At 35.0% G+C, this 16,492-nt stretch overlaps 1 protein-coding gene across 1 annotated transcript in view; it reads right to left on the reverse strand.

Moving 5' to 3' along the window:
• LOC111511189 (uncharacterized) overlaps positions 1 to 16,492 on the reverse strand; it is a 77,203-nt gene that overhangs the window by 47,888 nt on the left and 12,823 nt on the right. Inside the window, exon 2 of the mRNA XM_074186337.1 lies at positions 8,716 to 8,818. Coding sequence (XP_074042438.1) covers positions 8,716 to 8,818 — 103 coding nt within the window. The remainder of the gene's footprint in view (positions 1 to 8,715; positions 8,819 to 16,492) is intronic.

Below are 16,492 nucleotides of genomic sequence, written 5' to 3' on the forward strand. Positions count from 1 at the left end.
GGTGATGAGCGTAATATGGTTATTCCTAGTATGATAATTAAGGACTTCCGATCTCGATTCTAGTTATCTTTCATTTTCAAGGATATACGTCAATATTTTTAGAATGAACAAACAGACAACAGTTAGTATTTTGTTTCAACGAAAAATCTCTTTACATGACGTTCTGTAATCTAAATTGAAAATTAGCCTTAGTAATGCTTTCTGTTTTATGAAAATTCTGTCCACCTCAGTTGCTAAACCCCAGACAGCAATGTTGTTGTGAATAACGGACTGAAACTTGGCGAAATAAACTGACATCAGTGCTTTAGTATCTAATTTATTCTTGAGGGATTTAATGAGATAATAGGATTGCTTCAATTTCTTGGATGTGATCTCTATGTTCTTGCCATGTGAAATATGAGTCCATTATTGTTCCTAAGAATTATGTTGAGCTTGTTAATGCCAAGGATTCATTCCGGAAAATGAAATGGAAATCATGTAGGCTTCGAGATGAATTTTCAAATTCCATGCAGACAGTTTTTCTCAGGTTCACTATCAAGTCTATTCCTGTAACGCCAGTCATAAATTCGTGTAGGACTGAGTTCACAAGGTTATGCATTTCTTCCGTTGTTTTACTTGAAAGAATAATGGTAGTGTCGTCTGCGTAAAGGTATATCGCACCAAGATCGCGCACCAAGATTGGAAAACAACTCGAATCTTCTTTTGAAAAGAATGACTTTGTCACCTGAATTGTGTTAGAAATTTGTTTTCAGTTTTGATGGCACTCGAACCGCTAGTAAAAATTCAAAATCTTCAGAAATAGCATTTCACGGGACAATGAAATATGAAAGGAAATATAGGGTAGGCACTCTACTCATGAAAAAAGAGAATAAGTTGTTTTCGAGTTTTGATTCACACAGTATTAAAAAATAGACACCACCCGACTGAAGTAAACCTTCTTTAGCTTCATCCGTAGGTAATAATTTTTCATTTATTATTTTCAATATCGGATACATCAGTAATTACTGTGGTTGATTGTAAGACCGAGACCATAGGCTTATGATAGGAGAAATAAAATACATATGTTTTCGAATAAAAATTAGAAAGATATCTTAGGAAAACTGCATCGATTGTTGTTCCACGTCCTATGGTAGGCTCATTTCTGTTATTATGTGGTTCTAATTTATCTTGTAGAAAATTAACCCAAGAGTTATCCATCTTCGGATGCAAAATTAACATCAAAATCTCTTTCTAAGATGAGTGGCAACGTATAACAGTTTTCTCCTAATTATGATCATTCCCATGTTGGAATCAATATGGGAATGATCAGAATAGTACTTATCTATTTATCTTTCGATTTTCGTGGAATTATTTTCCACCAGCTCTACTGCATTAACCTTTCTCGGTTATTAATACACATATACATATGTATACACGCACATACACATATATGGGGTACAAATGAAATTGAAATAGTCAAACACATATAAAATTATAATAACAATAATAATAATTTATTTGCAGTTCCAAAATACAACAAACTTTTCATAATTTACAGTATTGCAAACAAAACAGAGCAGTCATTTAGGTTCCAGTGAACCTGTCCATGATAACTTATTAAGAGCAGTAAAGAATGAATGTACGAATATCGCTGAGGTATTCAATTAATCAAAAAAAAATAATATAATAGAAAAAACAAAATACAAATTGAAAATCACAGAAGTTATGGATCTTACCCATTCAATTTTTTTTTTTTTTATTTTTTTTTTAATACGCTCATATATCATGTACGTTATTGTATCATAAACTATTTATTTATACCTTGCACATTTACAATTTACCCAATAATCTAAAAGCTATGAGAAACGAAATACTGAAAACACTATATAGACAACTATCATTTCACTTATTATATATTGGTGAATTTACTTTTAGTTTTCGGCCCTATTGGTTTTGAAGGTGTCAGATCTTGTTTACGTTTTTTAAACAGCTCCTCTTTTTCCAATTCACGAAGATTTTCCGATGAGCTCATTATCAGATTTTCAACGACTGGTTTTTCAATCAATTCTTCAAAAGTATATCCCCTATCTCCAATGTTTAGGACATTTTTCTTTATAGTGGCTTTCAGCGAGTGTTTTCGGGCTAGTTGGAGATTTTTGTGTAATAATTTTCTTCTACTGTATACTCGGCGTTGAAAAATATTCCTTCGGCCTTCAAATTTTCATAATTATTCCTGTATTCAGTCAGAATTTCTGTTTTGACAGCAGCAACATACTCCCCAGAAATGAATACCATACCTTAAATGCTACTCAACAAGAGCGAAATAAGCCGATTTAGCGGCATACAAACTAAGATCCTTATAAGTTATTCTCTCTGCAAGACACCCGAAGCTAGCTTTTTATTGACGGTTACAATATGATCGGCGAATTTGAGTTTATTGTCTATTATTACCGCCAACAATTTAGTACTAGGTCTGTTTTTAATTATCTTTTCCGCGTCCTGTGTTGGTAAAGGAATGCTGTCAATGAAGGAGAGGAATGATATTAAATTTGTTCTGGAAACATTAAAAACAGCAGATTAGAGTCGCACCCCTTTTTTATTTTTTTTATATCTGCACTAATAATCTCGTGGGATTACATAAAGTCTTATTACGTCATAATATTGTGGTGTCTTCGGCGAATAGGGTGAATTTTTCTCCTATATCGAAGTTACATCGTTTATGTATAGCAGGAGGAGTATCGGTTCCAGTATTGAACCTTGTGGTACGCCTACAGTAATACACGGAACGCAACTCTCTATCTGTCTTTTCATCTTCACCTAACTTATACCTATCAACTTTTGTTCGCACCGCCCGATCACACTTTTCGTAACACTCGTCACACGTTCACCAGCTCACTCCCCAAATCAAGCGCACGTAAAAAAGTTTTACTTTTTTGGTCAAATTATCATTGATTAAGTTTTTCTGAATTCAGCGAACAAATAAGTTTATATAGGAAAATAAACAATTCGAAATGAAACTTCGTTAAATGTTTTAAAATACTTATTTTCTTACATGTATACAGTAGTCAAACTTATTCTTATGTTTGTCAGAAAATTTGACACATGGAATGTATCAACTGAGAAACAATAGCAGAACTATCCCCTGTGGGGTAACTTGCATTATTGTGCATTGTGTCTAATATAATTCAATATCCAGCGTGGTATTTGCCAGAGAAATAGTTGTTTTCCGGCGGGCATTTACCAGAACCTATAGTGTTGGTACTTCGTTTCGAAAAATCATTTCGAAACATTCATTTTTATATTAATAATATAATTTTCATTGCTTGGGAGCGGATGATCCAACGCCCGTCTATCCGAAAAAAATTAAACAACCGTTAAACACGTAAACTCAATCAGCAAAAAGAAAGAGTGAATGCTTCCTGTTCGCTATTCCAAACAGAAGAAAGCTTTTCGTTCGAATTTAGTCACATGAAATTCCCATTAACGGGTCTCCTCACGTATGAAATAACTCGCATGGAATACGATTACGAAATTGCCTTCTGATTCACTCAAGACATCTATTATATCGGTCGTATGCCCCGACTTGACGGGTCAACAAAAAATTTCAGCTGATTTGATTGGTTCGAAGAAAAGGAGGTGAAAGTATCGATGTTTTATTTGAATGTGATTTTTTACATGATGCTAGAAAGTGGGCTAAATATGTTAACTGATATTCTTCTCAGAATTGTTCGATATAAGTCACAGTTTTTGATTTGATATCAAAAAATTATACATCCTTGTTTCTAATTTTTTTCTCATCCATACTCGACCACATATATATTCAATCCTTATTCTCGATATTTCAATTCATTGGGGAAAAAGGTTTTTGATTTTCTACTTCTCCATATTTATACGAAAATGTGGAAATATCTGAAGAAAGAAGAAGTGAATCAAGTTCAAAATAAACTCTTATCAAATATGTTCCTTTCCGATCTGAAATGAAGTTCTATTCCCCAAACAGCAAAAATGTTTTATAATTTCATGGTGCTGCAACAGTTTTATTTTGTTGGTATCATATAATTGCTTCCAAAATGCTAATTTATTATATTATACGAGCCGTGAATATAATACAGATGTAGGCAATAAAACTGTTTTATAAATTTGTCATAGAAACGTTGATGAATTAAAATTATAAATACGTTACAAAATAGTCACGAAATTATCACAGAAACGTTTTTACAAATAACTTTCTTTCTTCCTTCGGAAGTTTTAAGCTTTCTCACATTTTTTTGTGCAGATGGGGCAGTACAAAGCCAAAAACCTTTTTTTTCCAAAACTTAATTTCCCTTGAAAAAATACAACCCTTTCAAGTTTGAATTTGAATTTTCACAAGATTATAATGATAATAATAATAATAATAACGTTTATTGTGCAAAAACAAGTTTTATACACAAAGGGAAAAGGGTTAACCATAGGCTATCTTTCACCCGTCCCATAATTAGGAGAAGAAAAAAATAAGCATACAGTAAGACAATAAGAAACAGTTACAATAGTCACAAAAATAATATAAAAAAAACTATCATGGAGATAATAAAAAAGATTACAATCATTTTTGAACATCTAAGAAATAAATTTTCAAAGTTTTTTGAATTGACATATAGACAAATGAATATACGGTAATAAATGATTTAGATACTTCGGTCCAAAGTAGGAAAAACATTCCTCAAATTTGGTGGTAACATGATATGGAATGGTAAATGTATCTTCTCTTAAATTGATAGAATCATTATCAGATCGCTTACTAATTGATCTGAACAAGTAATTAGGAGTTTTGCTTTCCAGTAGTTTATATAAGAATACAGATATGAGATAACGAATTATAAACTCAATATTCAGCTGATCTAATTTCAATAATTATGGAGTTACATGATCACGATGTTTATGCAGCACACAAATATCATACACGCATTTTGTATGCGTTGAAGTTTGTGTTTATTATAGTCTAGCAAGAAGTTGTAATACACTGAACAGCAATACTCAATATGAGGATAAATCAATGATTGAACTTATTTCAGTTTTGCTTCTTGAGAAAGCTAGAACTTGAACTTGTATAAAGATTTCAGTTTAAAAAAGCAAGTTTTGTAAATGTGTTTAACGTGCTCGTTGAACGAGAGAGTGTTATCGATATATACACCTAAATTTTTTGCTGAATTCACCCAGTCAATCGGTTCATTGTCAAGAAAAAGTTAGAAATTTGTTTCAACTTCATTTTTTTGTAGGTCAGATCCCAAACATAAGGCTACTGTTTTATTTGGATTTATTCGAAGGCTATGATTTTTGGAAAATAGAAGTGTATTTTCTAAATCTAAGTTCATCCTGGTGATAGCATGGTGAATATTATTAGATTGACTTGACAGATATAATTGAAAATCATCAACATATAAATGTACGTCGCACTGGGATAACGTGGCAGGAAAGTCAAAAATAAAAAGAGAGAATATTAATGGACCTAGAATGCTACCTCGTGGTACACCAGAAGAAGTTTCCTGAAGAGATAAGCATAATTGATCATTATCCAGTCTGCAGAACTGCATTCAAACCCAATGTATTTCAGTTTACTCAGTAATAGTTTGAAGTTTACCAGATCGAATGCTTTGCTTTGATTAAGCATAACCAAAAATGAGACCATCGATTTTTCCCCAGAAGTAGTGATATCATTGATAACCTTCAACAGAGTAGGGTTGGTACCGTGTTTCTGTCGGAATCCAGATTGCACTTCTGGAAGTATGTTAGCTGTATCCAAATATACTTTGATTTGTTGCGTTATTATTTTTTCAAAAATTTTGAGAATGCTGGTAAAATACTTATTGGACGTAACTCGTTAAAACAGGTGGGTATAGGTATTTTGGAGGAGGGTCAAATATTAGCAATTTTCCAAAGATCAGGAAAAATGCCTTGCCTCAGAGACAGAAGCATCCTAAATGCTTCCTTCGTAACACGGGAACAGGGTAAAAAACTTGTATATCCATCATTTGCTGGATTTGAGTTAATGGTGGCATTAGACCCACTTCATACTAAACTTCAGTTTCAGGGAGAGGAACGATTATATCAACTAAATAATGGTGATTGGAATTTTTATGTCCAGTGGAAGAAACAATCAGGTCCGGAAGCATCTGGAAAAGAAACCTTAGTGTCCACGATGCAAGGTTTTTTTCCTAAATGGTACACAGTGTTGACCCAATGATTGGCGTTAAGTGTTGACGAATAGCAGATTGTAGCCGTCACCTTCCATCATCGGGAACTGTGGAGAAGATGTACAGTTTCGAACATGGACACGGTACATTTCGCGAGAGGTAGTCGCTGTCAGGCGTCTCCGGTCAGTAAAAAATAATTTATTAACAGATTATACACACTCACACTTTCTCAGATATACACACACACACACACACACTTAGCTCGCGATAAATAGACACATTACACACAGTAAAGTCTCAACAAACAGAAACAACAGACAACGAGTGTGAAAGCTCCCAAAGGCTGGCTTTCGACCAAAAAGAAGTCAGATGGCAATCTTGTTGAAGTGCCCAGCAGCAAGTTGAGGTCTACTCAGAAATGGGGGGAGGGAGGATGGACAAAGATTTTAGCTTTCGCACACAGTAGCCTTGTGAGAAAGATTCTATCTCAAGGCACATAACTCAGGAGGGGGCGTGGAAGGACACAGTACCTATCTGGAATGTACAGAAAAACATGCCATATGCGGACGAGAACTATCAGAGTGGTCATAATTGTCAAAGACCAACCAAAGTATTCGATTGAAGAGAACGTTGAGGTCATTTGTAAATACAGAGATCTGCAACACCTAAAGCAGTTTTTACAAAGGGCAGATTCAAGAAATTCCTACTTCAACTTATGGATGGGGATACATGGATGACCCATCAATAGACGCTGAAGAACCACACTAGTAGGGAAGATATGTTGGTGTTCAGAGGATTTCTAAAAACTCACTTTTAATAAACATTTTTCTGTTAAAAATTTCAATTTTTCTCCTGAACATAATATTTTTAAAATAAGTCTAACATACATTTGAGCCTTTCATTCAAGTAAATCTCAGTTCAATGAGTGATACAGATCTGAGATTTGAAAATTAATGAAACTTTATGTGTCAACACGCTCATTTCCCACACTCCAGTAAAAATACTCGTGAAACATGGATTATTTAAATCATGCTGATATTAATCAAGGCCTTGATTCAACCAGTAGGAAAATAAAATCATTGAAAGTGTAAATTGCTGTTTGAAACGATAATCAAGTCTTAATTGTAATGAAAAATAGGAAATGAAAATTTCTATGTTTTTTACTACTTTCATAAGAGTAGTAAGAAACAGAAATTTTCGTTTCTCATTTTTTATGATGATGTCCTACCACGTAGTTAACGGCTACTTCCATCAATTTTATTAACCGTAACTCCAAAGAAAAATTTCAATCTTCTTTACAAATTCAAAATGTATTTTTCCCAGCTACTTCTTCTGTTCAAAGCTCAATTGAAATTCAAAGAAAAAAAGAAATGCTTGAACTATCAATTGAAACATTTTCGAATGAATAGAAATGCTATTTGCATCATTGGAAAGTTTATTGATTGGAGGTGTAGCAAAATAGTATTCATCTATACACATAAATTGAGAATTTCAATTACTGATGATTTATAATTTATTGGGAACCCTAAAACGTGAAATCAGATGGGAAAACCTCATTGAAAATGTCCATTTGAAATTTCATGTTCACATTGAAAGGGTATATTTTAGGAAAGAAAGTTTTTGGCCTCCTATCTTGATACAAAAAATGTGGGAATCTTCCAAAGAAAGAAATGAATCAATTTCAAAAATCAATTCTATGCAAATATATGTAGATCATACAAAGAAGTTACTTTCACACACAAACTTGAAGAAAAAGCCCTTTCGAAACAGCTATTTTCATATGAACATTGAATTACACGAAAGAAAATTACTTTAGAAACAAATACTTTTATATGAACGCAGAATTACACGAAAATCACTTTTCTCTCTTCAGTTTGTCTTTCAAACATTCATAATGAAATCAAATCAGATATCATTCACAGAATTTCTACACAATATCCTCACCGCTAGATATGTAAGTGAAGTTTTACTTCTTTCATTGATAAAATTGTGCAGGAATCCTTTGAATGATATTTGATTTGATTTCAATATGAATGTTAGGAACACAAACGGAATAGAGAAAAGTGTTTTTTGTGTAAATTAGCGTTCATATAAAAGTATTTGTTTCGAAAGTAATTTTATTTCGTGTTATTCAATGTTTATATGAAAATAGCTGTTTCGACAGGGCTTTTTCTTCCAGTTTATGTCTTAAAGTTACTTCTTTGCATGATCTACATATCTTTGTATAGAGTTACTTTTTTGAAATTGATTCCTTTCTTTCTTTGGAAGATCCCCACATGTTTGGTATCGAGATAGAAAAGGAGAATGTCAAAAACTTTTCTTTCATGTTCACGTTTCACACATAATTTTTTGATCGATTCAACGTTATTAGAAGATATAATAATTTCATGAACTACAAATCACGATTTGACTAACATATTATTCACTACAAGAAAGCTACTATGATAACGAAACATGTCGTGTTTTGAAAATAAAGTTTGTGAAGATCAAATCGTAAGGTGTAGTTCATGAAATTTCATACATACTATATAAAAAAAATCTTTGAAGTGATTTCTAAACTCACCTATGGTATTCGTGATAAATGCTGGTTGCATATTATATACAGGAGATGAGCTACATAATTCCAATAGGAAAGTTGTTAAAGTTACTAAAGTTGCTGGCAGCATCTGTAACAAAAATTGACACTTCATTATAGCAGAAGCATCATTAATGTGCTGGACAAGCTGAATAAAACCGTTTAATGATGCTAAATCATGTCTGGTGGATATAATACATTCAAAGAAATATATAGAAAGATGTTTGAACTCGGAGTTACTATCCAGTACTATCTAGGTAAGCGTTAGAAATTCGATAGAAATAATCGTAGCCGAGAGAAAGAGATAATCAACTATCAGGACTTGATTGCTCTCATATCAGGTTATTGAATTCAACCAATAGAAACGATCCACGATCACCACCAATGGAATAGACTCTATGGAATAGACTCTATTAGACCATTTCTGTAATATCTGCGTTGAGGACAACCTAATCGTATTTGATGATATCCACCCAACCAGCCAAGTTGTTTTATAATTCCATGGTGTTGCAACAGTTTTATTTTACTAGTATTTTATAATTACTTCCAAAATGCTAATTGATTATATTAGATGATCCGTGAACACAATCCGTGAAGGCAATAAAACTGTTTCATACATTTATCATAGAAACGTTTATGAAATGAAATTTCATAAATGCCTCAATAGGCATTTGCTTGATTGGAGTTTCGCATAATCCAGTGGAGTTACTCTTGAAAACCAGTTCATAATTTTGATCTTCTTCCAATAATTTTTATAGACTCTTCGGTCAGGTAATAAAATTATTTTCTGGGACAAGTTTTTCTATAATCCTTGCGGTAAAATTGTTTTAACTATAATAATCATCTTTGATGCCATAACTGCAATCAACTCCATGTTTTTAATGTTCCTAGAACAAGTTCCACATATTTTATCAAACCAGCCTGATGCATAACCCATTTCTCACCAGCAGTAAATCCTTATAATTATCCTGCTGTAAATACCTCTGAGAGGTCTATTAAAAGAAGGATAATACGAGACAGTTGTTGAGAGAATATAAAGCACTGTGATTATTATCCTGACGTTTGTCCTTGATATAATCAGCCCCACAAACGCGAAGACCAAGCAAGAGAAGGTAATTAGTTCGATGACCCCTCCTTGGAGCGTTGGCCCCCCAAGGCAGGCATTGCACAATCTTCGCGAGCTTGGAGCATCTGTGCTACCGTGTTACACATTGTGAACTACAGTGTGGATCAAGTTCAAAACGAACATAAAATGAAATCTGTATATTTTGTGCCATATTGCTATAAACTACCAAAGCACTATGAAGGACCCAAAAAATCATCCTATCACACCATGAAAAACAACAATCGAAAAGATATGAAAAAATATTACATACTCATATTGTTGTATATATTTGAAAATTTTTCGGTTTTGTTGGAGTATTTTCTCATATTTGCATTTTTATATGCTTTTCGGAAAACATACCTACTTCCATTATCTAGCACAGTACAAAGATAATGAATGTTCCATTTCACTTGATTTAAACATTCAGTTGTATTGGTACCTATATTTGTACCTGTACTTGTACCTGTACTTGTAACTGTACCTGTACTTGAACCTGGAATATTAACAATCTTGCTGCCTGTTGTTATTCTGTTCGTTATTCTCGAATTCCTTAAAATGGGGTTCCATATTCGATTGAGGTTCACCGCTTCTTCTTTTCTGTTGAAATTCTCCATGTGTTTGTGGATCTCTATTGCCTCCCGTACCAGTCGGTATAGTATCCCTGGTTGGGGGCAATTAGTTCTGTGTTTTCAAACAAAATTATGTGGTCTTCTTCACTAAGCGCGTGTTCTGCCACAGCTGACTTGTCCGTTTGGCCTAGTCTGCAGCTCCTTTTACGCTTTTTCAGTCTTGTGACCCTAGGGATGAACGGTAGATATGCGCTTGCAACCATCTGATCCTGTTTCGCTTTTTGAACCGTGGTGCTCTTCGGTTTCATGGCTTTCCTGATTTCGGAGGCACTGTATCCATTCGATCTCAAGGTCACTTCAAGGTATTTCAATTCCCTCTCCAGATGTTCTGGTTCACATATTCTCCGAGCCCGTTCCGTTTGATTGAAGATGACTCCTCTCTTTTGGCTGGGATGGTGGTTCGATAGTGCGTGCAAGTATATATCTGTGTGTGTGGGTTTTCGATACACTTCATGGGTTAGTCTGATACCACATCGTTCTACTGGTACATCTAAGAAAGCTAGCCGTTGGTCCTGCTCAATCTCCATGGGGAATTTTATGCTAGGGTGTTGGGCGTTCAAGTGGTTTGGGAAACGGTTCAGGTCGTCTTTTCCATGTTTCCAGATGACGAAGGTGTCATCCACGTAACGTAGCCACAAGGTCGGCTTCAATTCAAAGGTGTCTATCCTTCAAACCGTTCCATGAAATAATTTGCTAGCACTGGGCTAAGTGGACTCCCCATCGCAATGCCATCTAGTTGCTCATAGAAGTTTCCCCTCCATTGAAAGTAACTTCCTGTGAGACATGCTCTAAAGAGTTCGACGACGTCATTCGGGAACACGTGGGCTAACCCCCTCAGAGAGTCTTCCAGTGGGACATTGGTAAACAAGGACACCACATCGAAGCTGACCAGAATATCCGTCAGTTACAGCGTTAAGCCCCTAATTTTACCAACGAAGTCTGTCGAGTATGTAGTTTCTAACTGAACATTTAATCTAGTGGCATATGTACATGAGTTTAAATATTGGTTGTATCTATACAATTTGACTAGTTTCATGATTTTTTTTATTTTATCCGTACTTTTGTATTGGGTATTATGTGTAGCTATTTTAAATTTTTGAATTTTGTTGAGTGTAACGAGTCTTGAACCCGTGAATAAATGAATAATGATGTTGATGATCTGACACTATGGGGCTATATTACAAACTTTGGTACTTCTACGGTATTGACAAGACATCGGTTTTTTCTTGAGGGACCACTTTGGGGCTCATTTTCGAAGCTAATATCTCCAGAACGGAATTTCGTGTCAAATCCCTGGTTAATTTTACTGGCTGTTTAGGCAGCACTTTGGTTCAATTTGAATTCGTAGAGAAAAAATGGCTTCAATGTATGGAGCACAATGTATGTTAAAACAATTTAAATTCGTAGAGAAAAAATGGCTTCAATGTATGGAGCACAAAATTCTCCATTGATCAGAATATACCACAACACATTAGAATACCTATTTATTGAGATATGGTACTACAAAAACACAAAACATTTAAAACGACAAAACTTTTGAAATAAACTTCGTGATAAAATTTCATTTCAATTGAATATCCCTATAAGTTTAATACTAGGACAACACCAAAATGAATGAATTTCATCAATTTTCGATCTCAGTTATACCACTGATACTCTTCAAGAGTCAAATTATTATCCAAAGAGTCACATTTGCTTTTGATTTCTTTCCTGAATCACTGATAAAAATATGATAAAAATACCTTCTCATACTGCTTATTCCAAGATCGTTATCGCGAACATGAAAACTGGTAAGATTGCGATCTTTTGATTGTTTTCAAGTTCAACAAAAACTGATCAAGGATCCGTGGGAAATCACGCACCAGACTGTTTGGACTTGGGTTCATTATTCTGAAAGATTCATACTTGATACATGAATTAATGATCAAATCCAGGTTGTGGTCACCTGTAGTATGAGATCATTGCTAATGGATTCAGAGAAAATTAGCTGAAATTATTATTATTTTTGACTGAATTTCAATTACGAATAATTCATTCACCCATAAAAATACAATGATTATTCAGCTGATGATTTCATGATCGAAAATTTTTCATTAAAAGTGAGTTGATGGCAATGAAGTTTCTGAACATTAACATCAGTTTTTTTGATTTCGGAATAAAAATGAACTCTTCTCAGGCAGAAAGACAGTTCAAGCGTTTTTATGACGATAAGAAATAGATTTTGGATATTGAAAAAATGGCAATCTGTCAGAATTGTTAAAGACGAATGCTATCGAACAAGTATTCGACAAATTTTTCAGCTTGTTTCAATTTCATTCCCTTCATTATTTTCCTGGAATCTTCCCAAATATAATTAACTCAATTCACGAAGTACCTTGTACACGTTTTACATGTTCTTTGTTGGAAAGGTTTGTGAAATTCTTCAAAATAAAATTTGGGTAACTTGCTTGCCTTCGCATGACACATAAAAAGCTGTCCCTTTACCTTTGTTGCACTGCCTGCAGCTGAGGTTTCAGTTGTATATAACTATTTTATACAGGTGTCTTCGAAATAAACAATGGCAAGTTCTTCATTTCCATTTTTGGATGGGGTTGATTCAACGGTTTTCCCATGTGTGCTCTGGTGCAGGTATTTTTAGTCACAGACACAGGACATAAATATCAACCTGCCTAGGAACCCATGCGACTGTATTTCAAGCGGAAATTTACGCTATTGAATAATATGCGGAGAGATTGGAAGAGTCCAACCTCATACACAAGTCAATAAAAGCATTCTCAGATAGTCCAGCGGCGTTGGAAGCTCTTCGCTCCTACCGAGCAACGTCTAAATTGGTAGGAAATTGCCAAAAACGACTCTCCTCGATAGGAAGACTTAACAGATTGTCTCTGGTCTGGATTCCTGGCCATATTGGCCTGGAAGGCAATGAGGCTGCTGACTTCCTTGCAAAGGAGGGTGCTGCAAGCAGCTTCATCGGACCATAACCTGTCATTGGCAAAGCCCAAAGCGATGCCAATGACAGGTTAGGTTAGGTTAGGTTAGAAAAATTGAACACCTGGATGGCAAGCAGTATCTTCCAGGATTGGCTCACTTCAAGGCGTTTATACACCCTTCGAAGTTTGATACCAAACAATTGTTGGACTACATTAGGGATGAACTACGATGTCTAACAGGCCTTCTTATAGGTCACTGTCATTTGAATCATCATATGCAGAGACTCGGACTGTCGGAAGACAGTGTGTGTCGCCTCTGTTTGGAAAATGATGAATCAGCAGAGCACATACCTTGTGCCTGCCCCGTTGGGGAACGAATCAGGTTTTTAGAGTTCGACAGAGTCGTTCTATTATCATACGACCTGAAAGACCACTCACCATACAAACTAATCGGCCTCGTTAAGAAGCTGGGTTTATTTGGTCGAGTGTGAATAGGTGTGAGCCTCCACCGCGGGTTGCGGTGGAGGATCGAATAGACTCACTCACTTTGAACCTGACTTGACTTAACCCATGTGTGCTCAAAAGCGTATTTTATAGTACTCGTTGTGTTCCTTATTAAACCATTTCTTGATCTGGTTCTGTACCAATTCTGGTACCCCCGCATTTGTTTCAGGTCCAATATATGGAGCTGATGATTGAGGTCGGATTTTTGTTGTGTGTGATTCCCAAATATAGAGGTTATCAATTCCTGTTCGCCAGTATCTTCAGTGCTTCACACCAGTCCAGTTCTTATGTCATTCTTGAGTTCATCTATGCAATGATGATTGTGATAATGATTTCTGTCTTGATTTTTTCAAGGGGTATTATGAAAGTTTTCTTAGAAAAATATGTTTAAATTTTCACTCAATTTTCTGATGTGATCTTCATAAATTATAACTACCAGTAGAACTCTACTTACGATGCACTGTTTGGAACCTTTGATGTAGTGATGAATATTACTGAAGATTTTTCCCAACACCAAACCGTTATTTTCAACACCTCGACACGTATTTCAATCACGTGGAACACGTGTCCAAGCGTTGAAAATAACGGTTTGGTGTTGGGATTAAACTCCAGTAATATTTAGTAGAACTCTGTTTGAACAAAAGTTGTTAGAGGGATATTGTCTTCAAATCACTAAACTTGACCATTGGGTCTAACCTTTCAGATTTGAATGTCGGTTTTGTTCAACCATCAACTCGAAACAGAAACACAGTTCATCTCCAAACGAAATAACGATGTTTGCTATTAATTACTGTTCAGTGACCCAAACTTAATCAGAGGTTTTGCAGAGCACAAAGTAGTGACGAATATTTTGCCGGCAAAAACTGCTTCATAAATTAATTTATGGGCCTTGAGGCTGCTATTCAATGGAGTTTCTCACGTTCACGTTTATCTCCGCCATTTCAAGTGGAAATTAGTTTATATCACTCGGAATTCATTCGCATCAAGGGAACTGGTGGGAATATGAAAGGGAATCCCAGCTGCCAAGCAGCGTGTGTAATGCTTTATGTGAAATTACAACTTGCCGGAGAGTTGAAATCAAACTCAGCAAAAGAAAGCCGGGGAAGGAACTAATCGGCGAGTTGATGTATTTGATCGACGCTTCCATTTCCAGAAGGTCTGAAATCGGAAGAATGATTGATTGAATGATACACAGGGTGGGTAAATAACCGTAACACGTGTTTTCAAGCGTTTCCAAAATGAATTATTTCTTTCTTGCTTTCAATGGCAACAATATGGCCAATATGGCATTCTACCTTCGTAATGACCAATAATTTTTTTACCTGAGTTCAGATGAAAAGTAAATGAATATTTTTTGGGCTTTATTCAATCATAGAACCTTCTACCTACTTTTTGAATAGTTTCATCTGAGTTCAGGTGAAAACTGATTGAAAATCTAGACATCATGGAAGAATATTTCAACCAACTCCATAAATGAACATGTGATAAACTAATTACCAATTTCCACATCACAAAACAGATTCAGAAGATGGTTTACAGGTGTGAAATTGCACTTCTCATCCAAGAAACTTCCACTATGTTCTTTCATTCTTTAGGAAAAAGTTCTCCTCGTGTGCCTAATATAAAGTTCTCGACAAGAACAAAAAGGCGAAATACACATTTTTTTCACAACTACCCCAATATGGGTATCAAATGACAGGGCTTGAGTACTAAAATGGTGGTACTCTTTGAAAAAGATGCGAATTCAAAACGGTCACAGCTACAAAATGGTGGAATACATATTTTTCCACAACTGCCCCAATATAGGTATCAAATAATGTGGCTTGGCTAGTAGAATAGTACTACACTTTGAAAAAGTTGCAAATTCAAAATGGCCGCAACTACAAAATGGCGAAATACATATTTTTTTCACTACTACTCCAATATCGGTATCGAATCACAGGGCTTGAGTATTAAAATGGTGGTACTCTTTGAAAAAGATGCAAGTTCAAAATGGCCGCCGTTAAAAAATGGTAAAATACATATTTTTCCACAACTGCCCCAATATAGGCATCGAATAATATGGCTTGACTAGTAGAATAGTAGTACACTTTGGAAAAGTTGCAAATTCAAAATGGTCGCAACTACAAAATGGTGAAATACATATTTTTTCACAACTATCTCAATATGGGTATCAAATGACAGGGCTAGATTAGAAGAATAGTAGTACACTTCGAGAAAGATGCAAATTCAAAATGGCCGTAGCTACAAAATTACGGTTTATTCAGGGCTATTCAAATTGGTTTCTGTACATGGGGATCTCGTGAACGAGAGTATCAGTTGAATCGTAACAAAGTTGCGTATTTTAAAGACCTATTCAATGGTGTAAAAAAATCGAATATAGCTCCATTGGTTCTGGAAAAAAACCAAAAAATCCAAAAATTTGTTTTGCCTCTATCTTCTTTAGTCGCAGATATATCGAAAATCTGTCCAGATTTTGATAGTGGCACTTGATGTGGGCTATCATAATATGCCCATGAATCTTTCATACAGGGTGTCATTTGACTTGGGCCACCCCCATCTTCGAATTTTTAAGTACGGACCTGTATTTTTGTTGC

Source organism: Leptinotarsa decemlineata, unplaced genomic scaffold, assembly GCF_025532065.1.
Source record: "Leptinotarsa decemlineata unplaced genomic scaffold, Ldec_3_MD MMD2_tig00078422_RagTag_RagTag, whole genome shotgun sequence".
Taxonomy (NCBI): Eukaryota; Metazoa; Arthropoda; class Insecta; order Coleoptera; family Chrysomelidae; genus Leptinotarsa; species Leptinotarsa decemlineata.